Below are 26,414 nucleotides of genomic sequence, written 5' to 3'. Positions count from 1 at the left end.
CCACTCCCCTGCTATTGTTAAATTTGACATTCTGGTACCTCTGCTTTTATGCCCTACCTTGAAAAAGATGAAGGACAAAATTAACTTGTTAACGTGGCAGCATTGTCCCACAGACGGACAGGCTTGGGAAATCAGGAGGTTACGGGCATTAGGCCACCTGGATTTCCTAGCCTCTGACCTGCTCTTGGAGTCACAGTATTTATAAGGCTGGTCCAGTTCAGTGTCTAGTCAGTGGTAATCCCTCGGATGTTGATGATGGCCCATTCAGCAATCCCATGATTTTTGATGATATGGTAAATGGCTGCCCGAATACTGAAGTTTAATTAGAAACAAAAAGTGATGTAGTGGGCACAAAATCAATTGTCAATCAAACATCATTATTTGTTTAATGAATTTCATATTATCATACCCAATTCCAAAACCATATGATCCAGAAACTATATGCCAGTCATTTGGACATAATAAAAGTTAGAGGATAAGCTCAAATGGACACTTAATGCATTCCTGTAGTAATAGGCCAGCTGCAGTTCATATATGTCAATCCTGTCAAATTATCCTCACTGTATCCTCTGATGGAACATCATACAAAGTACCATGGAGTGATTACAGGTCAGAAGGAGGCCATTATGAATCAACATTTTTTACTTGTATTCTTGCACTGAAGCCACCAAATACAAACATTTTGTTATTTAATAAGATGATGACTGTTCTGATTGGAACCTCAACTCCACATTCCCACCCACCCCTTACCAACGTATGAGATAGATCTGCCTCTGCTAATACTCTTTGCATGTTGGAATCCATCCCTAATATTATCTGCTTGTTCCCAACCCCTGTCACTTTGGTTTTCAACCCGATGCAATGGCATTAGTAAATCATCTCACAAGGAGACTGGTCCTGGCTCTGTTTAAATTTCTGGCCTGTACAGAACTCAGCTTCCTCAATACTGATCACAATGTCCCAATTTAAAGTCCTCTCACCTGTACCATCTCTCCTACCATGTCTTTGTCTAGCGTATGGGCGGCATGGCTCAGTGATTGACGCTGCTGCCTCACAGTGCCAGGCCCCTGGGTTCGATTCCAGCCTTGGGTGATTGTGTGGAATTTGCAATTTTTCCCCGTGTCTATGTGGATTTCCTCTGGTTTCTTCCTGCCGGTTAGGTGGATTGGCATAGGAAATGCAGGATAGGGGAAGGGAGGGTGGGTCTGGATGGGTTGCTCTTTGGAGGGTTGGTGTGGATTTGATTGGTCATATTGTAGGGACTTTATGATTCTGTCTTGCTATTTCCATATTCACTTGTGTGTGGTACCAGGAGTAATCTCCAGTTCTGAGGTCTTGCTAATTTCTTACCCGGCTCTCTAATTTGACTGTGTCACCTCAAAGGTTGTAGTTGGTCTCGGGATGAACCATGACTGCTGTCCATTCACTCGCCCTACTTACATTCACCCCCACCCTTAGGGAGCCAGTATGCCATCCTGAGTTCATGTCCGTGACAACAGAAACATCTGTACGTCCCCAACCATCAAATCTCCCATCACTACAGCTCTTCCAATCTTCTTTGTCCCCTCACTCCTGTACAGCAGGGGCAGCCATAGTGTCAAGGTCTCGATCCTGGCTATACTCCCTAGACTTGGAGAGAGAGAGAGACTCGAAGAGTTCCTTGGTGTATCTTTAATTTCTTCTAGACTGCCTGGTTGTCACCCATTTGTGCCCTCACTGTACATTCTTGAGCTGCAAACTGATCTATAAATATATTAATAATGAAACCCTCACCTTCATGAATGTGCTGCAGAGATTGTTGATGTCCATACTCCAAACTTAGCAGCAGCTGATGACCCTTCCTACACCCTGGTTTTCCAGGGCACGGGTTATGTCCTGGAATTTCCAGATGATATACGACGTGCACATTATGTGTTGGGGCTATCTTGTCTTTCCTGTAGCTATTGGATCATAAAACAAGAAAAGACTGCCCAGCTATTCACTTGCCTTCTTCTGTTATCTCGTAAAAACAGGGGTGTTGACTGGTTAGAACATTGAGTATAGGAGTTGAGACATCTGTGCAGGGCATTGGTGAGGCCAGTTTGAGAGTACTGTGTTCAATTCTGGTCACCCTGCTCAAGGAATGATGTTGTGAAACTTGAGAGGGTGCAGAACAGATTTATGAGGATGTTGCCAGGACTGGAGGATTTGAGTTACAGGGAGAAGCTAAACGGGCTGGGGCTTTTTTCCCCAGAGCGTTGGAGGCTGAGGGATGACCTTATAGTGGTTTACAAAATCCTGAGTGGGATGGATACGGTGAATAGCCAAGGTCTTTTCCTATGGTGGGGGGAGTCCAAAATTAAAGGGCATAGATTTAATGTAAGAGCAGAATGATTTAAAAAGGAGTAACTTTTTCACGCAGAGGATGATGTGCATATGGAATGAGCTGCTAGAGGAAGTGGTGGAGGTATTTACAATTACAACATTTAAAAGGAATCTGGATGGGTATATGATTAGGAAGGGTTTAACGGGAAATGGTGAAAATTCTGGCAAATGGGACTCGGTGAGAGGGGATGTCTGGTTAGTGCAGATGCTGAAGGATCTGTTGCCATGCTGTATGACTCAATGAGTGAAATGCATTGCTAAATCTTGTAAAGGAAATGAAACCTTTAAACTAAACTTTAATCTTAAACTAACATGCGAGCTTTGGGAAAAGGAAATAAAGGCCGCAGTACTTCCCAGTAAATCAGCTCACAGCCTTCAGGTGATGCCTTAGCTAGATTTGTTTTTCACCCTCTGACTTCGAGACTTTGATAAGGAAGTTGTTACAAAATCAAAATTGCATTCCAACAAAGTGTATTTGTAGTCGCTCCATTTCTTTTTGTTTTCTAGATGTTAACCAGGTTGTTCTCTGAGGTGACTAATAATCAGGCTGAAATTCCAAGGTGGAACAGCAAGGTTGATTTATCATACTTGTATAATGATAATTGAACACTAGGGGGTGCAAGCATGGACACAATTGCATTAGCAATTCCAGTCGAGGATTTGTCTTTCTTATTGATTGCTAGAGCCACAGGGAACGTTTGAGAGCAATTAGGAAATACAGTCAAGTTCTATACAAAATTGGAACAGCAGTAGGCCATTTGGCCCTTCAAACCTATCATTGAATATGATAACGGCTGATCACCCCAACTTAGTCCCCTGTTCCCGCTTCCTCCCCATAGCCTTTGATACTTTTAGCCCTGAGAACTATATTTAATTGCTTCTTGAAAACATTCAATGTTTTGGCCCAATCACTTTCTGTGCAGAGAATTCTACAGGTCACCACTCTTGGTGAAGACATTTCTCCTCATTTCAGATCTAAATGCCCATCCCATCTCCTTAGACCTTAATCCTGATTCTGGATTCCCTGGATATCAGAAAGATCATCCCTGTCTAGCCCTGTTTGAATTTTATAGGTTTCATTGAGATCCTGTTCATTCTACTAAAATCTAGTGAACATACTCCTAACCGATCCAGTCTCTCTTTATCTATTAGTCCCACCATCCCAGGAATCTCTCTGTGTTACAATCTCTCTGTGACCAGAACATCTTTCCTCAGATAGAGAGACCAAAACTGCATACAATACTCCAGTATGATCTCACCAAGGCCCTGAACAATTGCAGCAAGGTATCCCTGCTGCTGTACTAACACCCTCTTGCTATGAAGATACCATTTGCTTTCTTCACTGCCTGTTGCATCTGCATGCTTCCTTTCAGTGACTGGTTACAAAGAGACCAGGGTTTTGTTACACCTCTCATTCTAAATCAACTTGAGATTGTTTTTAAAGACAAGGGACCAGCAAGCATGGGGGAGCAATGGGATTCTCACAAGTCACTAAAATGCAGTAGACATGTCCATGTACACAAGTCACTAAAAGCAGTTGACAGGGACAAAGAGATATCAAAAGGCTGCTGGAATGATGACCTTTATTTCAAGGGAGCTGGGAGTGATGTTCCAATTGTACAGAGCTTTGATTCAACCCCTATCAACAGCACAGAATTCTGTTGCGGTGACCACACTTCAGGAAGGTTTAATGCTGTTGGAGGGCTCACTGCATAGATTCATCCAAATAATATGAGGACGTAATGCTTTAAGTTTTGAGGATAGTGAGCATGAACTTGGGGTATGTACCCCCTTGTGTTTATGTGGTTGAAGGTTTATTTAGATGAGGGGTTTAAACTGTTCGATGGATGGAGATGTAGAGAAATTACCCAGAACTGGGGAGAGGAATGCTTTAAATTTAAGAGGTCATTAAGATATGAAATCAGAAAGTGCTTTTTCACAGAAAAGCTCTGAGATTACCAGGTGAGTTCGTTCCATCAGACAGCTTGTTCTACAACCCAATTTCCTTTAGATGGAGCTGTATTGAACATAATAAACGAAAGGTTCCTCAAAGAGTAGAATAAGAAAATCATAGCTGAAGAGGTAAATTATCAGATTAAAAGAAAGGTCTTTTAGGGAAGGGGGGGGTTGAGGTAAAGTGATCATTGCAAACTACTATAAGAGCAGATTCCATTTGCAGTTGGAGTGAGCGTACAGGTTGAAAGCTGGGGGACAGAGCTCAAGGAGATGGGAATCATTTTTCAACATGATGTACAAGTAAGAAACATGAGTATGCCCTGTCTATAATTTTCCAGGAGTGAAGGAAATCATTCTCAGTTTTCTCAGAATGTAAAGCCTGAACCTTAGAAATAACTGCAAGCAATGTTAGAGGACAGAATGTTGTTGTGATATGGATAGTAAAATGACAATGTTTGCTCACTTATTTTACAGTGGCTCGCCAATCCTATAAAATCAGGCCACAGGAGCATAACAGAATTGTTTCCTGCTATTCCGTAATTATTTCTAAGGTAGCCCCTGCAATTTCTCAGAGTATAAAGGGTGTGCTACAACTATACAGACCACTCTAGAGTACAGTTTACCATTTGTTCCCTTTAAGTACGGAGGGAATTACTTGCTTTGGGAGGCAGCTCTCCCAATCTCTAGACTGATTCCTGGGTTGAAGGGATTGTTTTACAAGTGCTAGTTGGACCCTTCCTCGTTAGAGTTTAGAAGAATGAAAGGTGATCTTATTGAGGCATGTAAGATTCTGAGTGGGTTTGATAGGGGAAACACTGGGAGGATAGTTCTCCTCAGAGATGGGTGAATCTGGAACTTGGGGTCATGATTTTGAATAAGGGGAGGTTCATTTAAGAGAGACATCCAAAAGAATTTCTTCTCCTAAGCTGTCATTAATTTTTACATTTTGATTAATCTCTATCCCAGAATGTGATGGTGGCTGCGTCATTGAATATTTTTCAGAATGAGCTAGATAGGATAGTGACAACAAGAGAGTTAAAGGTTATAAAAAGGGAAGTAGGAAATCTGCCATGATTTGATACAATTATTGACCAAGCCTCCAAGAGACTGGTTAGCTCACCTTTGCTGCTACATTGTTGGGCTCTACCTCTTAGCTCTCTGGACATCTTTATTCAACCAGTAAAGCCTCATGTGATGCTTTAAGTTAGAATTACTTTCAAATAAAGAAATATAAACTCCAGAAGAATATTGAGTTGGCCCAAATTCATGTAGGGGTGAAATACATGCCATCCATTACTGCCGAGCTCGGGAACAAAACTGTTTTGAGGTTTGTTTAATATCTTACCTTGCTGGTATTGGTGTTTGTGTCATTTTAATGTTTTCTCATGAATAGACAGAAGATATCAATTAACAAAGAAAACCCTGCATGATAAATGTGTTGGAATGGTATGGGTGAGGGATTCTATTACAAAATATTGAATATTCTTTTCACTTATTCCCAGCTTTTAGAAACTAAGGTGAAACTACTGCATGAGAAGGAGGGGACACAGAAGGGAGTCAAACCGGATGAAGCTGAAAGAGAGAGAGAATTCCAGGACCGGTAAATGGTTTGAAACTTGTACCTCAGTACAGTTCCAAACAAAGTTTAACATTGTGGCTTATTTTGGGGATGTTTTTCTTCGAACTGAATGTGGGATCAGGGTGACTGCCTTACAACAAAGCTCCATGAGCCCTACGTATTCAGAAGACACAAGCTGCAATGTTCCTCCATCATTTCCTTCCTGGACCTGGATGTCCTGGCTGATTTTGATAGGGAGGTGTATCATCAGGTTTCCCACAACTTTTCCTATTTGTCCCTGACCCTGCCTACACGACTGCTCTCCAGGGCTGGAGTAGGTTAGAAGGAAAGGGGCAAATAAAGGGGTATGGTGAAAGGAGGGGACACGCGGCATCAGGGTACCACTCAGGTAGAAGATAAACATCAAAACGGTTGGGTCAAAGGGCCTCTTTCTATATTGTCGTGGATATGGAAATTGGTATCACCAATGGACATGTGTGTAGCTCAGTTGGCTAGAGTGTGGTTAACATAATAGTTCCAGTGTGGGTTGAGTCACCCTGGCAGCTGAGGTAATTCTTGGAGCATGTCTCCTTGCTTTGCTTCCTAGTGACACTATGATGTGAATCTTAATCAACCACCCTTAGCTAGCAAGGAAGCCACGTCAGGTTATGATGGGAGCATACACTGAATTATTTTTCAAGAAACATTTCCGATTAGCTCTGTTGGGGGGAGAATACATTGAATCAATTGGTTCAGCGATGCTAAGTCACAGGTCTGAAGCAGGTGGGACTTGAACCTTGGTCTGCTGGCTCAGAGTTAAGGACACTACCACTGTGCCACATGGACCTTATCAAATAGGGCTGTATTCTCATTTTCACCATACAGTGGTTACTGTAATGCAGTGGAGATACTTTCAAAACAGCCTGTCCATAGGTGTTATGATGCACAAGGAGCAGGGACTTCTACCTGGTCCTCCTCACTCAGAAGCAGGGACACTATCACTGCACCACAGGAGCCCCCATGATGCAGTGGAGTCACTGGCTTGTTGTAGAATTCAGCTGATGCCTAGCTCATTGGATTTGAATTTCATTGGACTCTGTAATTGGTAATTGAAGCCTCTGTGATGTTTTCTTCAGTTTCAATGTACCATCCATTTTACTTTAAAAATTAGTTATTGGTGATGGGAATATTGCTGTGCTTACTCCCTGGCCCCCGTGCGACATGAGAGAACTTCTGCTTGTTTTTTTCCACCTTATATTTCCTCAGACTTGTCAGGACCCGATTCTCAGGCAATGTTGCTCCGTCCGTACTGCCAACACATATGTAGTAAAAGAGGTCTTTTGCCGCCTGAAAACATAAATGCTGGCACATGCAGCACATTCCTGGTTAGAAAATCTAGTGCAAAGAGGCACCAGGGTTTCTAAGGAGCTCCCCAATGCACAATGCTACTGAGCATGAGTGTAAGATTGGAAAATGACCCCTTATTCAGTCATTTCAACAAGTCTGTGTCCAACACTGAGAAACCAGCTGAGGTCGTTTAATGTTATTGAGTAACGTGGCTGTCATTAATTATTGACAGGATCTGGTGCTTAGAAGAGGAAATTGAAAATATAAATCTCAAACTGGAACAAATGGCTCCGAAGAAAAGAACTACTTTGTCTCCAATTTCCTGCTACCTGGGGGATGGAAGAAATGAGGTGGTTATGCTTTTTACATCTTGAATAAACTAGTGATTAATTTCATTCCATCAGGAGGAGAGGGGTGGATTTGCATTTTCATAGCCCCTTTCACAATGTCAGGGTGCCTCAAAAGTTCTTACAGCCATTGAAATACCTTCAATCGCACCATAATAATGACCAGGTTTTTAGATACCAGCCGAGGGTTTTACCAGGATGCCAAGGATTCCTGCTCTCCTTCAATATAGTGCCACTTTTTAATTTGACCTAAGAGGGCTTCAGTGCAATAATCCCTCAGTACTGCACTGGAGTGTCAGTTGTGATTACATCCACAAGTCTGGATATATCTCTATGACTCTAAGTCTCTGGACTGGGACTTTACTGGCAACCTTTCGAATCAGTTAAGAATACTACCTGCTGAACAATGACGAACAGCACAGTGGAGGAAGTTTAGCTGTCAGAGTGTGAGAGCATCATTCAAGGGAGCACAAATTGCAATTAGATCCCTTTACATTGTCAAACTGATTATGTGATTCATAATCCCAAAGACGTAACTTCACAACAACCTAGGTCATTGAACAACACAGTGTTGTTAAATTTATCGGCATTTAAATTTTACAGAAACTATTGTTTACTTTTAGCAAATATCGTCGTGAAACAAATGTTCTGAGGTTACTATGTGCCACCCAAAGTACTGGCTGTAATTTCTTTGAAATTTCAATGCAACTTTCCAACAGTCTGCCAGAAGGCATACATCACAGTGTTCTGTACTGCCCATTGTTTGGGCATAAAGACATGTGTTTAATATATATTGCAAAGTGTGTTTACTTAAAACATTTTCATTACCCTGCAGACAAAAATGATTATTTGTTAAAGGAGTCAAAATGAACAAATATAAATGTTTAATGCCAGAAATTTGGTGGCAATGTCTAACTGTCAAAATGGGCGACAATGTATACTGGCAGAATGGGCAAAGATTTGGGTGCAACTTCTCAATTATGCTGTCCATCCACCACACAGCAAAGTATGTCCAGTTTACTAGAATAACAACTTATGAAGTCACGTTTAGAAAGTCCTCTATGAATTTGCAATGACAGTTCATTGTCTGGTGATATCGCTACCTCTCTAATGCCTGCAACAGTCAGTTGCTATTCAGGCACACAAACTCTCTTGTTGCAAATGTCATCATGTTCTCCAGTGAAGAGATGGTGGCCATGCAGTTCTCTGACCCTCAAGAGGGCTATGGATGACTTGTGGGACAGCAACAAGACACATTTGGATAAAGAACTGCATGATTCTGGGTAATCCAAGATGGAGGACGGGAAAAATTTATGGCTGTAACAGGCTGCTCCTTTTTTGAGGTATTTTAGATATTGGAGGTGATTTCCTCGAATTTCAGGAGCTTTATACTAGTTTATATGCTGTTGCATTGTTTTGGAACTTTGGAGAAAAAAAAGTCAAAACAACAGCACTTTTAAAGGGAGAAGGACAGACAATAGGCAGCACATGGTGAGATCAGTGCAGGGGGGAGAGAGAGGGAGAGAGGGAAAGAAACCCACACTGCTAACTGACACACTGCTAACTTCACATTTATCTAAATTAAACTCCATCTGCCACTCCTCAGCCAATTGGCCCATCTGATCAAGATCCTGTTGCAAGCTGAGGTAACCTTCGTTGTCAACTACACCTCCAATTTTGGTGTCATCTGCAAACTTACTAACTATATCTTCTATGTTCACATCCACCTCATTTATACAAACGACGAAAAATAGTGGAACAAGAAATGATCCTTGCGGCACTCCACTGGTCACAGGCCTCCAGTCTGAAAAACAACCCTCCACCACCACCCTTTGTCTTCTACCTTCAAACCAGTTCTGTATCCAAATGGCTAGTTCTCCCTGTATTCCATGAGATCTACCCTGCTAACCAGTCTCCCATGGGGAATCATGTCGAACGCCTTACTGAAGTCCATTTGGATCATGTCCACCACTCTGCCCTCATCCATCCTCTTTGTTACTTCTTCAAAAATCTCAGTCAAGTTCATGAGACATGATTTCCCACACACAAAGCCAAGCTGATTATCCCTAATGATTTCTTGCCTTTCCAAATATGTATAAATCCTGTCCCTCAGGATTCCCTCCAACAACTTGTCCACCACGAACATCAGGCTTGCACACCCTTAACAAATTCCCCTCCGTGTAAACCTTTAACACTATGACAGTTGCTGTCTATGTTTGAAAAGTTAAAATCCCCTACTGTAACCACCCTATTTTTCTTACAGATAACTGAAATCTCCTTACAAGTTTGTTTCTCAAATTCCCCTGACTATTAGGGGATCTATAATACAATCCTGATATGGTGATAATCCCTTTCTTATTTCTCAGTTCCACCCAAATAACTTCCCTGGATGTATTTCTGGGAATATCCTCCCTCAGCACAGCTGTAACACTTTCCCTTATCAAAAACGCCACTCCCCCTCCTCTCTTGCCTCCCTTTCTATCCTTCCTGTACCATTTGTATCCTGGAACATTAAGTTGCCAGTCCTGTCCATCCCTGAGCCACGATTCTGTAATTGCTATGATATCCCAGTCCCATGTTCCTAACCATGCCCTGAGTTCATCTGCCTTCCCTGTTAGACCTCTTGCATTGAAATAAATGCAGTTTACTTTATCAGTCCTACTTTGTTCTTTGCTTTGTCCCTCCCTGCCCTGACTGTTTGTCTCACTTCTTTTATCAACTGTACCAGTCTCAGATTGAAATCTTTCCTCACTATCTCCCTGGTTCCCACCACCCCACCTTACTAGTTTAAACCCACCCAAGCAGCTCTAGCAAATCTCCCTGCCAATATATTAGTCCCCTTCCAATTCAGGTGCAATCCATCCTTTTTGTACAGGTCGCTTCTACCCCAGAAGAGATTCCAATGATCCAAAAATGTGAATCCTTCTCCCATATACCAGCTCCTCAGCCACGTATTCATCTGCTCCAACTTCCTATTTCTAACCTCACTAGCTCGTAGCACCTGGAGTAATCCAGATATTAGTACCCTCGAGGAAATTCCTGCCTAACTTTCTACATTCTCCCTTCAGAATCTCATTCCTTTCCCTTTCTATGTCATCGGTTCCAATGTGTACAATGACCTGCTGGTTCCTCTTACCCGTGAGAACGTTCTGCACTCTCTCTGAGACATCCGTGATCCTGGCACCAGGGAGGCAACACACCATTCTGATTTTTCTATGCTGGCCACAGAAACATCTGTCTGTGCCTCGGACTACAGAGTCCTCTAACACAATCGATCTCTTGGAACCCGACGTACCCCTCATTATATTAGAGCCTGTCTTGACACCAGAAACTTGGCGGTTTGTGCTCCATTCCCCTGAGAATCCATCACTCCCTACATGTTCCAAAACAGCATACTTGTTTGAAATGGGGATAGCCGTAGAAAACTCCTGTATTACCTGCCTACCTTTTACTTTTCCTGAAGTTAACCTATGTGACTGTATCTGTGGCTTTTCTCGATTCCTATAACTGTCATCCATCACACCCCCTTCCTCTTGTAAATTCCTCATTGCATCTGTTGCTCCAACTGATCCATTCGATCTGATAGGATTCGCAACCAATGACATTTATTGCAGATATAATCCTCAGTAATACATAAACTCTCTCAAAACTCCCACATCAGACAAGAAGAGCATGTTACTCTACTAAAGGCCATTTTTGCTCCTTCACAATCTACAGACCCAGAAAATAACACCATCTTATTGCTCTACAAAACACTGCTGTAGGCTAACTTAATACTTAAGGCTTATATTTTTAAAATTTAATGGGGACAGATCCCAATTGAACATATAATCAAGAAAGAACCCACTCTGCACACTATTGTGGGGCTGAGAAGTGGCAGATGGAGTTTAATTCAAATAAATGTGAGGTGCTGTATTTTGGGAAAACAAATCTTAGCAGGACTTATACATTTAATGGTCAGGTCATAAGGAGTGTTGATGAACAAAGAGACCTTGGAGTGCAGGTTCGTAGCTCCTTGAAAGTGGAGTCACAGGTAGATAGGATAGTGAAGAAGGCGTTTGGTATGCTTTCCTTTATTGGTCAGAGTGTTGAGTATAGAAGTTGGGAGGTCATGTTGCAGCTGTACAGGACATTGGTTAGGCCATTGTTGGAACATTGCTTGCAATTCTGGTCTCCTTCCTATCGGAAAGATGTTGTGAAACTTGAAAGGTTCAGAAAAAAATTTACAAGGATGTTGCCAGGGTTGGAAGATTTGAGCTATAGGGCGAGGTTGAATAGGCTAGGGCTGTTTTCCCTGGAGCGTCGGAGGCTGAGGGGTGACCTTATAGAGGTTTACAAAATTATGAGGGGCATGGCTAGGGCAAATAGGCAGTCTTTTCCCTGAGGTGGGGTAGTCCAGAACTAGAGGGCATAGGTTTAGGGTGAGAGGGGAAAGATATAAAAGGGACCTAAGGGGCAACGTTTTCACGCAGCGGATGGTACGTGTATGGAATGAGCTGCCAGAGGAAGTGATGGAGGTTGGTACAATTGCAACATTTAAAAGGCATTTGGATGGGTATATGAATAGGAATGTTTGGAGGGATATGGGCTGGGTGCTGGCAGATAGGACTAGATTGGGTTGGGATAATTGGTCAGCATGGAGGGGTTGGAATGAAGGGTCTGTTTCCATGCTGTACATCTCTATCACAGTATGCAGGATTGTGGGCTGTGACCATTCTTGAGACATCAACATTGTCTTGGAGTTAATGTGCAGTTTAAGTTGAGCTACTTGGCATTCTAAAACAAAACAAGTTTTCCTTATGTCATTCCTGAATGATACCATTAGGATTTCACTGAGCCATTGACACTCAGGGTTAGGATCCAGCTCTCTACCTTCTCCATCCACCTAATCTATAAGCACCAGTTCTGGAATCACTGCATAAGTTACACACAATGATCATCGGATTTCAGGCACTGCACCAAATTAGCCACATTTGTTGTGTATACCCATTCGCTTCATTATTACTGAGGTCATAATGGAGATGCAGTTAAAATTTGTGGTACTCATCACTATTTGAACCAGCACTTTCTAGCAGCAGTAATTTCTGAGGGCATGATTTTGTTTTTGACATTTTCATGGACCAAGGGTCAATTAAATGGACAGATGCATGTTTTTCAAAAAACAGTCTTCAAATTATTTTGCACATTGATAGGAACTGTTGTGTAAGGGCATTGAGACCAGGGAGCAACCATGTGATGGTGTCTTGAAGCTGCACACATAGACAGAAGGAAGTATGGAATTTGCAGAAGACCAGACTATAAGACAGACACGGACACACAAAGAATATAGATTAGTCTTTACTGAATTTAACCATAAGATCAGAGCCATTGCCGTGTACAGCAGTATTCAGTATTAATAAAAAATAGATAATATTATTCAAACCTGAAGATAAAGCTTGACTTTGGTTCTCCTCGACCAGTCTATAAAGAATATGCAGATGTGTCATAGTGTGTCATCAAGTACATGATAGAAGTGTAATCCTGATGAAAATACCAGAAGAATAACATTGATCTCGTTCACATCCTACTCTTGCCTGTTACCTTCCCATAGTGAACTCCCTGTCCTTGAGTTACTGGCACCACCTATCCCAATATGTGCTGCATAATATAAATTTTACTGTATATTTATTTTTACACACATCCCATTACCTTTAAAATCAGTATTGATGGTTTGGACAGGATTGTCTACCCTGGTGCTTTTCCTGCCTGCTGGGATTGTACAAATTCCACACACCCAGCCCAGGACCAGAAATTTTCAATTAGAGCCCTGATATGTGCCAGAAATAATAAAATGGAAACTTCTGTCCTTTATTTCCTTTCATACTTTATTTCCTTTCATACTTTGTCCATTGTTGAAACAGTAGACACAGTGTTTAATTCAATCATCTGCATTTCTTTACCCCCTACTTCTGATCTTTCACCCCTAATTGACATGCAAAATTAATACTGCAAAACCCTAATTGTAGTTTCTGAAATATATATTGACTCAATGCACCATCTTGTCATGTGTGTTCCATGGATATTAATAGATTCAAAGCAAGGACTCCTATTCCGCTTAAAAATTTAATGTAGTTTTATCTAGACCTAATATCGGGCATTCAGAATACTATAAATTATTCTCTATATAAAATAGAGCCCTGTGTTTGAATTGTAATGTGCCTAGTGAACAACATTAAATGTAATATCTCCACATAGCTCAGATTAGTGTTATCTGGTTAATGTGGCATGATATATTTTTAATTGAATTGTACACAGGCTGTATTCACAGACACTTACTCAGCCCACTCGGGTGTGATTTATAACCCCACATTGTAAAAGACTTGGAATTTTCACCATAGGTGAAATTAATTAGATTCAGCCTGCAACACATTATGTCATGGCCACTCTTGCTCCTTCATTGGTTTAACACCATTTCCATGTTTGGCTTTGTATATAATGACTCACACACATACACACACACTGTGGTCATTGTCCATGTAGCAGAAGCCAGTGTTACAGTTACTGCTGGGGGGCAGGGTGTGCACGGAGATTATCTTGGTGAAGGAGTGAGGCTTCTGTCTTATGGTCTTTATCACACAGGATTTATACAAACACAGCAAGCCTAGACAGGTTCATTCTGCCCTCAGAGACGCCATGGATTTGTATCAAACATTCCTGGGACATGAAGTTTTATTGTTTAGCTTGAGTTTTAGTGTGGTAACTAAAATAAATATTCTTTGTGATTATACGTTTTGAGCTGCGCTCACTCTGACCAGTGTGGGAAAAATGTGTCAGAATTCCCAGATATCTCCTGAATCCTGCAAGAGGACTCAATCGTGCAGGACAGCAGGGACCTTATGTATATACAATTTAGTCTTGGTTTTGAAAGGGGGAATTCATCTTGTTATGGGTTGTGGGATGCTTTGCTGTGTTGTTAAACATCAGGACAGGTTCAAACTTGAAATGTTGATTTAGAGCAAGGTGGAACTGATAATCTGAGGGCAGATAATTCAGGAGTTGGGCAATTGCTAGGTGTCAGTGAGAGGAATACCATGATTACCTCAAACACAAACAAGAGATAGGAGAATCAGGACTACAAATTCTACTCCTATCAGAACCATTTGAGATTCCTGCTTTTATTGCAATTCTATTTCCTAGATCATACAAGGAATACAGAGCTGTTAGTCTGATCTGTGAAACTAATGTGTGATACACAGCAGCAGTTCAAAAAGACTGCTCATCACCACCTTCTCAACAGCAACTAGGGATCGGCAATAAATAATGGCCTACTGGATTAGTGGTGCTGGAAGAGCACAGCAGTTCAGGCAGCATCCAACGAGCAGCAAAATCAACGTTTCGGGCAAAAGCCCTTCATCAGGAATAAAGGTCCATGCTGCAGGCTCACTGCCTTTATTCCTGATGAAGGGCTTTTGCCCGAAACGTTGATTTCGCTGCTCGTTGGATGCTGCCTGAACTGCTGTGCTCTTCCAGCACCACTAATCCAGTATTTGATTTTCAGCATCTGCAGTCATTGTTTTTACCTAATAAATAATGGCCGGCCAGTGATGCCCACACCCCACAAACGTATAAACAAAAAAAGAACTTAGTCTTTCTAAACTTGTTATACATTAACCCCACTTATAGAGTTGTAGAGCCACAGTGCAGAAACAAATCTGTTCGTCCAACTTGTCCATGCCAACCAGATATCCAAAATTAATTTAGTTTGATTTGCCAGCATTTGGTCTATACCACTCTAAACACTTCGTATTCATGTACCCATCCAGATGCTTTTTAAATATTGTAATTGTACCAGCCTCCAACATTTCCTCTGACAGCTCATTCCATACACATATCACCCTTTGCATGAAAAGGTTGCCCCTTAGGACCCTTTTAAATCTTTTCGCTCTCACCTTAAACCTATACCCTCTAGTTCTGGGCTCCCCCAACCCAGGGAAAAGACCTAGTCTGTTTATCCTACCCATGCCCCTTGTGATTTTATAAACCTCCATAAGGTCACCCCTTAGCCTCTGATGCTCCAGGGAAAACAGCCCCAGCCTATTCAACCTCTTCCTGTAGCTCAAACCCTCCAGCCCTGGCAATATCCTCGTAAATCTTTTCTGAACCCTTTCAAGTTTCACAACATCCTTCCGATAGGAAGGAGATCAGAATTGCACACAATATTCCAAAAATAGCCTAACCAATGTCCTGTACAGCCACAACATGACCTCCCAAACCCTATACTCAACACTCTGACCAATAAAGGAAAGCATACCAAACGCCTTCTTCACTATGCTATCTACCCGAGACTCCACTTTCAAGGAGCTGTGAACCTGCACTCCAAGGTCTCTTTGTTCAGCAACATGCCCCAGGACCTTACCATTAAGTGTTTAAATCCTGCCCTGATTTGCCTTCCATTTCTAATCTCGCAGTTCCGGAGACCCGGGTTCAATTCCCGCCTCAGGCGACTGACTGTGTGGAGTTTGCACGTTCTCCCCGTGTCTGCGTGGGTTTCCTCCGGGTGCTCCGGTTTCCTCCCACAGTCCAAAGATGTGCAGGTCAGGTGAATTGGCTATGCTAAATTGCCCGTAGTGTTAGGTAAGGGGTAGATGTAGATGTAGATGTAGATGTAGATGTAGGGGTATGGGTGGGTTACGCTTCGGCGGGGCGGTGTGGACTTGTTGGGCCGAAGGGCCTGTTTCCACACTGTAAGCAATCTAATCTAATCTAATCTAATCTAAAGACTACTAACCCTTTATCTGCACTGTACTTCAGAGATGGGCATGCATACCTGGATTTAGAAGAGCTAGGATCCGAATTTCCTTCACATTTTCTGCATAATATCGGCTGAGATGAAGGAACGTTGTATAGTGAGCAAGCTTGGGTTAAACACTCTGCTACTTGTGCATCTTTGAACCGCATCCATTTTTGGCCCAGCCTCTCATCTATCTCCTGGCTTCCACTATACTCACTTGCATGTCTGCCTGCCAGTTAGTGGATGAGAAGTTTATGAAATGATCTCTGTCTATATTGTACTCTGAACAGTTGCGCTAATGGCCTGACATTGAAAGATGTACATTGTCTACCCACTATTCTTTCTAAGCATGTAATCTCCCAAATATAAAAGAATGCAAAAATCAAATCCTCTGCCCAATTTGGGAAAAGCTCTGGGACAATATGCTTCTAAGTAAAGTTCCAAGACACTGCACCACCTCATCATTCCTCATTATCCCCACCTAACTCTGAACCTTCCTTCTACAGCTGGAACTCTCATTCTCAATAAACTGTCGAAAAGTCAACTGAAAAGTTCAAAACTGAGATGGATTGATTTTTTTATAGGTAGCCTTGTTAAAGGATAGTGAGTTCTGATACACATCAGTTACCTAAATTGGACAGCAGGAAATCTATGCCCAGTGCATGTTTTGGTGTTCTGTTTTTCTGTAGAAATCACACTTGTATCTAACCCAAAAGATTTTGTACCAAGGGGCACCAGTCATATTTGTCTTATCCTTCTTACATGCCTTATGACATTGGACTCAATCCAATCTGCGTTTCAATTCAACTTGCAGTTTTCTTATCCCACACCCTTGCATGTTGATAAAAGCAGGAATGATGGGTCGCTGGACCTGAAGATGTGACCTTCTAAATTGATCTTTTTCATGCAAGTCAGGCGTCATTTTGGAAACAGCCAAAATGGTTCCTCTCCTCCCAAACTTATTCTCTTCAACATAGGTTTCAGCAGAGTTTGCCAAGTGTAGCTTTCAAAATTGAAAACATTGGCATAAATCAGAACTATGGATGGAAATTAAAAAATGAATAAGGTATTCAGTATGCAGGTGAGGAAACGTGCACTGCCAAAATCAATTACTGGACATAAATGCAGAATGAAACAATAGCAATGTTGATGTATGAGACATTAGAAAGTGAGCCATGCCTGCACTCCTACCAGCACCATTTAAATGCTGTGTGTGTTAGCCTTTGGAGGGTTTAGGAATTGAGTGGGAGGTTTAATACACTCCTGAAATCATGAACTTCTGTGGATATTATTGACAGTTATTTTTTCTTGTTTGAAACAGAGTCTAGTGTACAGATGGACCTCATTCTCCAACTTCTGTCCATTATTAGTAAAGCTTTGCAATACATTGATGCATAAAAATTATGCATAATTCCCGATGAAGCGATTTTCCTGCTCCTCAGATGCTGCCTGACCTGCTGTGCTTTTCCAGCACCACTCTAATCTTGACTTTGACCTCTGGCATCTGCAGTACTCACTTTCGCATCAGAAATAGTGCACACTGCAATATAATTGAAACACCTTGTATGCGTTCATAAATCAATATAGTTTTCACAGAAACACTCTGTTCAAAATAGGATTATCAGATTAAAATGACAGTATTACTGATTTGTTCTTCCAATGCAGAGAATGACATATCAATGTTGTGGAGGCCAGGTCGTTCAGTATATCTAAGGTGGAGATAGATATATTCTTGAGTATCAGGGGGATCAAAGGCTATGAGGAGAAAGCGAGAGAATGGGGATGAGAAACTTATCAGCCATGATTGAATGGCAGAGCAGATTCGATGGGTTGAATGACCTAATTTCTACTCCTTTGTCTTTTGTCAAAAAATGAGGCAAAAACAGAAATTGCTGGAAAATCTCAGCAGGTTTGGCAGCATTACACCTGCTAAACCTGCTGGGTTTTTCCAGCAATTTCCGCTTTTGCTTCTGTTTTCCAGCATCCCCATTTTTTTATTAGTTTAGTCATGAACTGAGGTCCATGCTTGCGACAGTGTTCTGTCGATTATTGCACATTAAGTTAAGGGAACTTGTATTTGAATTCCCAATGTAAACTGTGGCTAGATAAACCTTAGAAGTGGTGTTACAATCAGGTGATATGTTAAGTAGTTCCCTCTTGTTCAATTGTTGTTTTTCTTATGTGGTGAAGAGAGTCAATTTAGAGAGTAGTTAACTATTAACATACTGTGATTGAACAAGAAAAAATTGGACAGGTTCTCTTGAGTTCAACAAAGGAAGGCATTTGTTTATTTATACTTAAATCAATCTATGAAAAGTAAAAATCTATACTCTGACCTACATGAATATATGCCAGACACTCTCACACACTTGATGTTTGCATACCCACAAATACAGACTATATAGTAGGCAGGATAGGTTGGCAAAGTTAGAATCAGAAAAAGATAGGAATACGCAGTCTGCAGTTTGGTAACTCAATTGGCTTCAGGCTGAATTCATTTTGGTTTTGCAACTATCCTTAAGTAATCCTGGTAATCCTGATACTTCTGATTTTAAGATCTAAATGGCTAATTTTGTTCTTTAGGGAAAATACTGGTTTGAACTATTTTAAGAAGTCACTGTCTGTAACACTGGGGCTCCTGAATAACCACAGTCAGCAAATGGAACTTCCAGGTGGGTAGGATAGAGAGGGAGAGAGACAGAAGGGACTTGACTCTCTATCTTAGCTGCTTGTCTCAGTTCTGCAAGAATACAGTTGCTTAACATACAAAGGGTTGACTTGCCAGGTGACCTTCCCTCGCCTACCCAGGAGAATACAGATAAGGTATTTGGCAGTGTATTCCAAGGATAATTTAATTAGGTGATATCTGGGAAGCTCTTATCCAGGGTCCCCTTAGGCCAACATTAGACTTAATGATTCATTTCCAACATTGAAATACCTCTGGTAATTGCCTTCATGATTTGTCAGTGGGTCAGGAGATGATGGTTTGTCACATTCCCAAGGAGGTCATTGGGTTTGTGTCTCCATTCCAATGGCTTGGAATGTGGAATGCGTGGTGGTGCAAGTTAAGGTAGCCATCTTTGGCTGTGATCTCAAGTCTCCTGTGTATCTGAGTTCCTAAACTGTTTCTACTTTTAAAAGTACAATTCATATTTCTAAATATTGGACTAAAAATTGACATAAGGCATGTTTTCATGACACTGAGATCAAGAACCCATAAAATTGACCGTTTGGAAATTAAAAGTCGCAATCCTTACTCAATCATAACATTATTTTAATGAATATTAGGCTAAAGAACAGCCACCAAACTCCCTGCACACCCTGAATGGCTCATTGGCTTGGTATCAAGACAGAGACTGGAATCTCAAGGAAAAGAATGGTGGAGTCCATCTGGACAATGTCATCGGTGTAAGTATTAAAATATATCACTCACCTTTAGCGTAACAAGCTACAAACACACTAGCAAACAGGGTAGGGAGAGAGATAAGTTCCAAGGTATATAAAGCTTTTGGTGTTTTTTTGCTAAGGAAAAGATAAGTTCCCTGAATGTCTGCAGAGGTTCCCCCAATACCTTACCAAAAATTCCGCTCTGTACAGTTTTTCACTGAGGGGTCCACTAATTATTTGCAAAATTGACGTCAGGACTAAAGTTAATACAGGATCCAGTTTATGTCAAGACTAAAGATGTGACAGGAGCCAAGTTATGACAAGGGATCAGGACCACTCCCATCAAATCTCAGACGACAATCAGGAATTATAGGAAGCCTCCCACTTATGTGTGTTCAGTTTCCAGTCGTGTAGTTTGTGTCACCATAATGGAATGGGTGATGGAGAGCTGGGAAAATCCAGGCAGAGATCCTTCACCCTGGTTTTCTCCTGGTCTGTGAAATTCATGCATGATCATTCATCCTAAATTGCACTTGGTTAATTTAACCATTTTACATCAAAACACATTTATATTTGGACCGGCTGAGTTTCTCACTTGGAACTATATTGCATATTTCCATTTATTTATCTGGGTGTGGAAGCAGTTTTATATGTAATAATTTTTTTTTAATATCCACTGTTCATATTCTGTGGACTTCTGTGAAATTCTGTTTCTTTTTCCTTCAAAACTTATGCAAATAGTAAATATTTATAACAAGACAAATACTCAACCAAAAAGAACAGAAGAATTTACAAGATTTTGACAGAGCTTAAAACAAAACATGATTAACTCCACTTTGATTTCTGATTATTGTAGGAAGGAGATCTCCAAGAGGTCCCATCTTGCCTTGTCAGTGCTGAAACAGGAAGAGCATCAATCGAAAGCCAAATGGCAGACCTCCACTCTGAACTATTCCAAACTAAATGTGAGAGCTATGGACTGAAAAAGCAATACCTCAAGTCTGAATCACAGCTAACTGCTAATAGAAATGTAAGACCATATAGAGACCGTTTGTATTACCATATCCATCCAAGAAATCAGTTCCACTAATATAGCTCAACACTTTATTCCATCCATTCAAGCAACAATGGGAGCAGAAATCAGCTCAGCGAAGCTTCACACTAATGTTAGCCTCTTTCCATTTCTAGATTGAGGTGCACAGTGGCAGCCCCATTGTATTACTTACAGCTGCATTGGGAGTAGTTGAGAGAAGCTTCACTAGGCTGTTAACTGGAATAAAACGGTGGCCCTGGTTACATTGAGTAGGTTTGTTCAATACTCATTGATGTTTGATAAACAAGGTGATTTTATTGGCACAGGTGAGAATCTGAGGGGGTCTGACAACGTAAATACTGAGAGCATATGACCCTCTGTGGGAGGATCTAGAATGAGGTAGCACATTTTCCAAATAAGGAGCCTCCCTTGTCAGATTGAGATGAGGAGGAACCTCTTCTCTCAGTGGTTGTTACTCTTGTGAAATTTCTGCTCCAGGGTTTAAGAGTAGGGCGATTATGTATAAAATGATAGGTTGCAGCTCAAGCACGACAGGTTTGGTTGTGGTATTACAAAAAGATATGATTGTACTAGAGACTGGAAAGTGGAGATGTATGAAGATGTTACCAAGTCTTGAAGCCTTTGGGCCATGAGGAAGGCTGATGGGGTTATCAAACTGAAATGTATAAAATAACTAGCTTCCTGGATGAAGTGGTTCGGAAGGGGCCTGTTCACTCTTTTGTTTTTGGTCAGCAAACACAGAAATGGTCCTCCCCCTGAGCTGTAACATTCTTTAATTCTGTATAAATTGTAGAATGTATGGGGAAGGAGCAGTGATAGGGAGCAACGAATGCAATTAAGATGAAGAATGACTTAATTGGGGGGAGGGTACGATCAGGGTCAAGGAACCAAATAGCGTATTATTACTGTTCCTATATGTGTGCACATCTTGCTGGCCATCGTGGTGGGTGTGGGGGTCAGGGTGGGTGGAGTTGGTGTTAGTTGGTCACTGAACTTCATTGGGCTTCATTCCTCATTACTAGGGCTGTTGGTGCTCATTACCTTCTTATTCCATTTAATATGTGATAGCCCTGGGAGGCTTGATGACATACACACACTAGCATTTGTTTCAGTCTTTAAGTTTATTCTGATTTTGATGCTTTCTGATAGTTCTGTCAGCTGAGGACGAGGTCATATATTTGGATACCCTTTTGATTGTTTTTGTAGCCATTGCTCCTGGTATTGTAAACATCCAGAAACGGGTTTGAGGTTCTTGCTCCCTGCATGGATGAGAGCATGGGTCATAGGGAGGATGAGCAAACTGGCTATAGCACCATGGTGCAGGAAGCCACTCAAGTGAGATATAGAAAAGAGAAATGTAGCTCTAATCATGGATTGTATAGTCAGCAGAACAGGGCACGGTTCTCTGTGGCCAGGATCAAGAGTCCCAAAGACTGTGTTACCTGCCTGGTACCTGGGTTGGGGATATATCACCTGGGCTGCAGAGAAACTTGGAGTGGGATTACGTCATAGTCCACGTAGGTACCAACAGAATAGGTAGAAAGAGGGAAGAGTTTCTGCTGAGGGAATATGAACAGCTATGGGCTAAATTAAAAGGCAGTGTCAAATAGATAATAATCTCTTGATTACTGCCTGAGACACGAGCAAATTGGCACAAGATCACAAGATTAAAGAGGTAAATGCTCAAAAAGTGGTGTGGGAGAAGTGTGTTTGAATTCATGTGACATTGGCCCCAGTACTTGCGAAGGAGGCATGGTTGCAATGGGATGGGCTCCACCTGAATCACGCTGGGGCCCACTAAAGGATAACGAAGGAAGGCTGTGTGTCGAACCTGAGAGAATGGATGAGATTCTGAATGATTACTTTGCATCAATGTTCACTGAGGAGAGGAACATGATGAATGTTGAGATTAGAGACAGAAATTTGATTAATCTGGATCACGTTGACATAAGTAGGGAAGATGTGTTGGGTAGGCTAGAGGTTATTAAGGTGTACAAATCCCCAGGACTGGATGGGATCTATCCCAGGTTGCTGAAGGAGGCGAGAGAGGAAATAGCTGGGGCCCTGACAGATTTCTTTGTGGCATCCTTAAATACAGGTGAGGTGCCGGAGGACTGGAGGGTTGCTCATGTTGTTCCCCTGTACAAGAAGGGAAGTAGAGATATTCCGGATAACTACAGACCAGTGAGCCTGACGTCAGTGGTGGGAAAATTGCTGGAGAAGATACTGAGGGTTAGGATCTATTTATATTTAGAAAAGAATGGGCTTATCAGTGATAAGCAACATGGTTTTGTGCAGGGGAGATCGTGCTTTGCCAATTTAATACAGTTCTTCGAGAAAGTGACCAAGTTGATAGATGAAGGAAGGGCTGTTGATGTCATATACATGGACTTCAGTAAGGCGTTTGATAAGGTTCCCCATAGTAGACTAATGGAGAAAGTGAAGTCACATGGTGTGCAGTGTGTTCTAGCTAGGTGGATAAAGAACTGGTTGAGCAACAGGAAACAGAGAGTAGGAGTTGAAGGGAGTTTCTCGAAATGGAGAAAGGTGACCAGTGGTGTTCCACAGGGGTCAGTATTGGGGCCACTGTTGTTTGTCATATACATAAATTATCTGGAAGAGGGCACTGTTGGTATGATCAGCAAGTTTGCAGATGACACGAAGATTGGTGAAGTAGCAGAAAGCATAAGGGACTATCAGAGAATACAGGAGGATATAGGTAGACTGGAGAGTTGGGCGGAAAAGAGGCAGATGGTTTTCAATCCAGACAAATGTGAGGTGATGCATTTAGGTAAGACTAATTCTAGAGCGAATTATACAATGAACGGAAGAGCCTTGGGAAAAGCTGATGGGCAGAGAGATCTGGGAGTGCAGGTCCATTGTACCCTGAAGGTTGCTGCACAGGTGGATAGAGTGGTCAAGAAGGCATATAGTATGCTTGCCTTCATTGGACGGCATTTTGAGTATAAGAGCTGGCAAGTCATGTTAACATTGTACAAGACATTGGTTCGGCCACATTTAGAATACTGTGTACAGTTCTGATCGCCACATTACCAAAAGGATGTGGATACTTTGGAGAGGGTGCAAAGAAGGTTTTCGAGGATGTTGCCTGGTATGGAAGGTGCTAGCTATGAAGGGAGGTTGATTGGTTAGATTTATTTTCATTAGAAAAAAGGAGATTGAGGGGGACCTGATTGAGATTTACAAAATCATGAAGGGTATAGACAGGGTGGATAGAGACAAGCTTTTTCCCAGGGTGAAGGATTCAATAATGAGAGGTCATGCTTTCAAGGTGAGAGGTGGAAAGTTTAAGGGGATACACGCAGCAAGTACTTCACACAGAGGGTGGTGGGTGTTTGGAATGCATTGCCAGCAGAGGTGGTAGAGGTGGATTCATTTAAGATGCATCTGGACAGGTGCATGAGTAGGTGGGGAGCAGAGGGATGCTTAGGAATTGACCGTCAGGTTTAGACAGTACATTTGGATTGGCTCAGGCTTGGAGGGCCAAAGGGCCTGTTCCTGGGCTATAAATGTTCTTTGTTCTTTGGTAAGAAAGAGGCAAGAGTGGATATTGGATCACTAGATAATGAGGCTGGAGATGTAGTAATGGGGAACAAAGAAATGGTAGAGGAACCGAGTAGGTACTTAGCATCAGTCTTCATGGTGGAAGACACCAGTAGCATACCAGAACTTCAAGAGAATCAGGGGGCAGAGGTGAATGTAGTGGCTGTCACTAAGGAGAACATGCTAGGGAAGCTGAAAGGTCTGAAGGTGGATAAATTACCCAGACCAGATGGACTACACTCCAGAATTCTGAAGGACATAGCTGAGGAGACAATGGAAGCATTGGTGGTAATCTTTCGGGGATCACTGGAGCAGGGAGGGTCCCAGAGGACTGGAAAGTGGCAAATGTGACACACTTTTTGAAAAGAGAGGGATGCAGAAGATGGGAAATTATAGGCCAGGTAGTGTGACCTTGGTTTTGGTAAAATTTAGAGCCCATTATTCAGGATGAGATTGCAGAGTGTTTGGAAGTGCATGGTAAAATAGCGATGACTCACCATGGCTTCGTCAAGGGGGGGTGGTCATTCCTGACAAGCCTGTCAGAATTCTTTGAGGAGATAATGAGCAAGTGGACAAAGGAGAGCCAGGGGACACGATCTATTTGGACTTCCAGAAGGTCTTTGACAAGGAGCCACACAGGAGGCTAATAAATAAAGTAAGAGTCCAGGTTGTTGGGACAAGGAACTGGCATAGATAGAGGATTGGCTGACTGACAGAAGGTAGAGAGTGGGGATTAAGGGGTCTTTTTCAGGATGGCAGCCAATGATTAGTGGAGTTCCACACAAGGTGTCGGGACCACAACTATTCATGATGTATGTTAACGATCTGGACAAAGGAACTGAGGACATAATCATGTTTGTTAAGTTTTCAGATGACACAAAGACAGGTGGAGGGGCAGGTAGTGTTGAGGAAGTGAGGATGCTGCAGAAGGAGTTGGACATCTAGGAGAGTGGGCAAAGAAGTAGCAGATGGAATACAATGTGGGAAAACTAGAGGTTTGTTAGGAAGAATAGAGGCAATGACTAATTTCTAAATGGGGAAAAGGCTTCAGAAAGCACAAAGTTACTTGGGAGTTGTGTTCATGATTCTTTAAGATGGGTTCAGCTGGCACTTAGGAAGGTAAGTACAATGTTAGTGTTCATTTTGAGAAGACTAGAATACAAGCACAGAAATGTGCTGATAAACCTATATAAGGCTCAGATCAGACCACCTTTGGAATATTGTGAGCAGTTTTGGGTACGTATCTATCCCCGTACTAACTTTGCAGGGGTCCAGAGGAAGTTTAAAAGAATAATTCCTGGGATGAAAGGCTTGGCATATGAGGAATGGTTGAGAACTCTGGGTCTGTATTTGAGCTCAGAAGAATGAAGGGGGATCTCATTGAAAGTTACAGAATACTGAAAGGCCTGGATAGATTGGACATGGAGAAGATGTTTCCACTAGTGGGAGAGACTAACACCCAAGAATGCAGCCTCAGAGTGAAGGCTGGTTCCTTTAGAACTGAGTCAAGGAGGAATTTCTTCAGCCAGAGGATGGTGGATCTGTGGAACTTGTTGCTGCAGAAGGCTGTGAGGGCCAAGTCATTGAGTGTACTTAAAACAGAGATAGATATGCTCTTGATTAGTAAGGGGATCAAAGGTTACAGAGAGAATGCAGGAGAGTAGGGTTAAGAAACCTATCAGCCATGGGTGAAGGCAGAGCAGATTTGATGGGCCGATTGGCCCTTATCTTCTCCTATAACTTATGGCCTTATGGAAACTGTGTGTAATGTAACTGATGTGAAATAGATAATTGAGCAATGTAGAGGTTTTTCATGTAAATGTGTGGAAACAGTTGCCTGTCTGACAGCAGCTTGTTCTATATAGTATTTTAATGCATGCTTCTGTTTCCAAACTGGTGTGGGAAGAGGCATCTGAGCTAATTCTACATATTTAGAAAAGTTTTGTGCATAAAATGCCTGTTAAGCATCTCTTATCCCACTGACTTCAAATTGGGAAAGATGTAAACAAGAGATGTGGTATCAATTTACTGTCACCCAAAGGGTGGTATGGATCTGGAACTCACTGC

General features: G+C 41.9%; 1 protein-coding gene across 1 annotated transcript in view; it reads left to right on the top strand.

The window, feature by feature from the left end:
* LOC140485636 (uncharacterized) overlaps positions 1-26,414 on the top strand; it is a 73,987-nt gene that overhangs the window by 17,976 nt on the left and 29,597 nt on the right. The window contains exons 4-7 of the mRNA XM_072583991.1: positions 5,823-5,920; positions 7,458-7,575; positions 19,631-19,750; positions 20,586-20,759. Of these exons, the coding sequence (XP_072440092.1) occupies positions 5,823-5,920; positions 7,458-7,575; positions 19,631-19,750; positions 20,586-20,759 (510 nt within the window). The remainder of the gene's footprint in view (positions 1-5,822; positions 5,921-7,457; positions 7,576-19,630; positions 19,751-20,585; positions 20,760-26,414) is intronic.

Source organism: Chiloscyllium punctatum, chromosome 14, assembly GCF_047496795.1.
Source record: "Chiloscyllium punctatum isolate Juve2018m chromosome 14, sChiPun1.3, whole genome shotgun sequence".
Taxonomy (NCBI): domain Eukaryota; kingdom Metazoa; phylum Chordata; class Chondrichthyes; order Orectolobiformes; family Hemiscylliidae; genus Chiloscyllium; species Chiloscyllium punctatum.
Note: the sequence above shows the minus strand (reverse complement) of the source record. Positions and strands in the feature narration are given on the sequence as shown.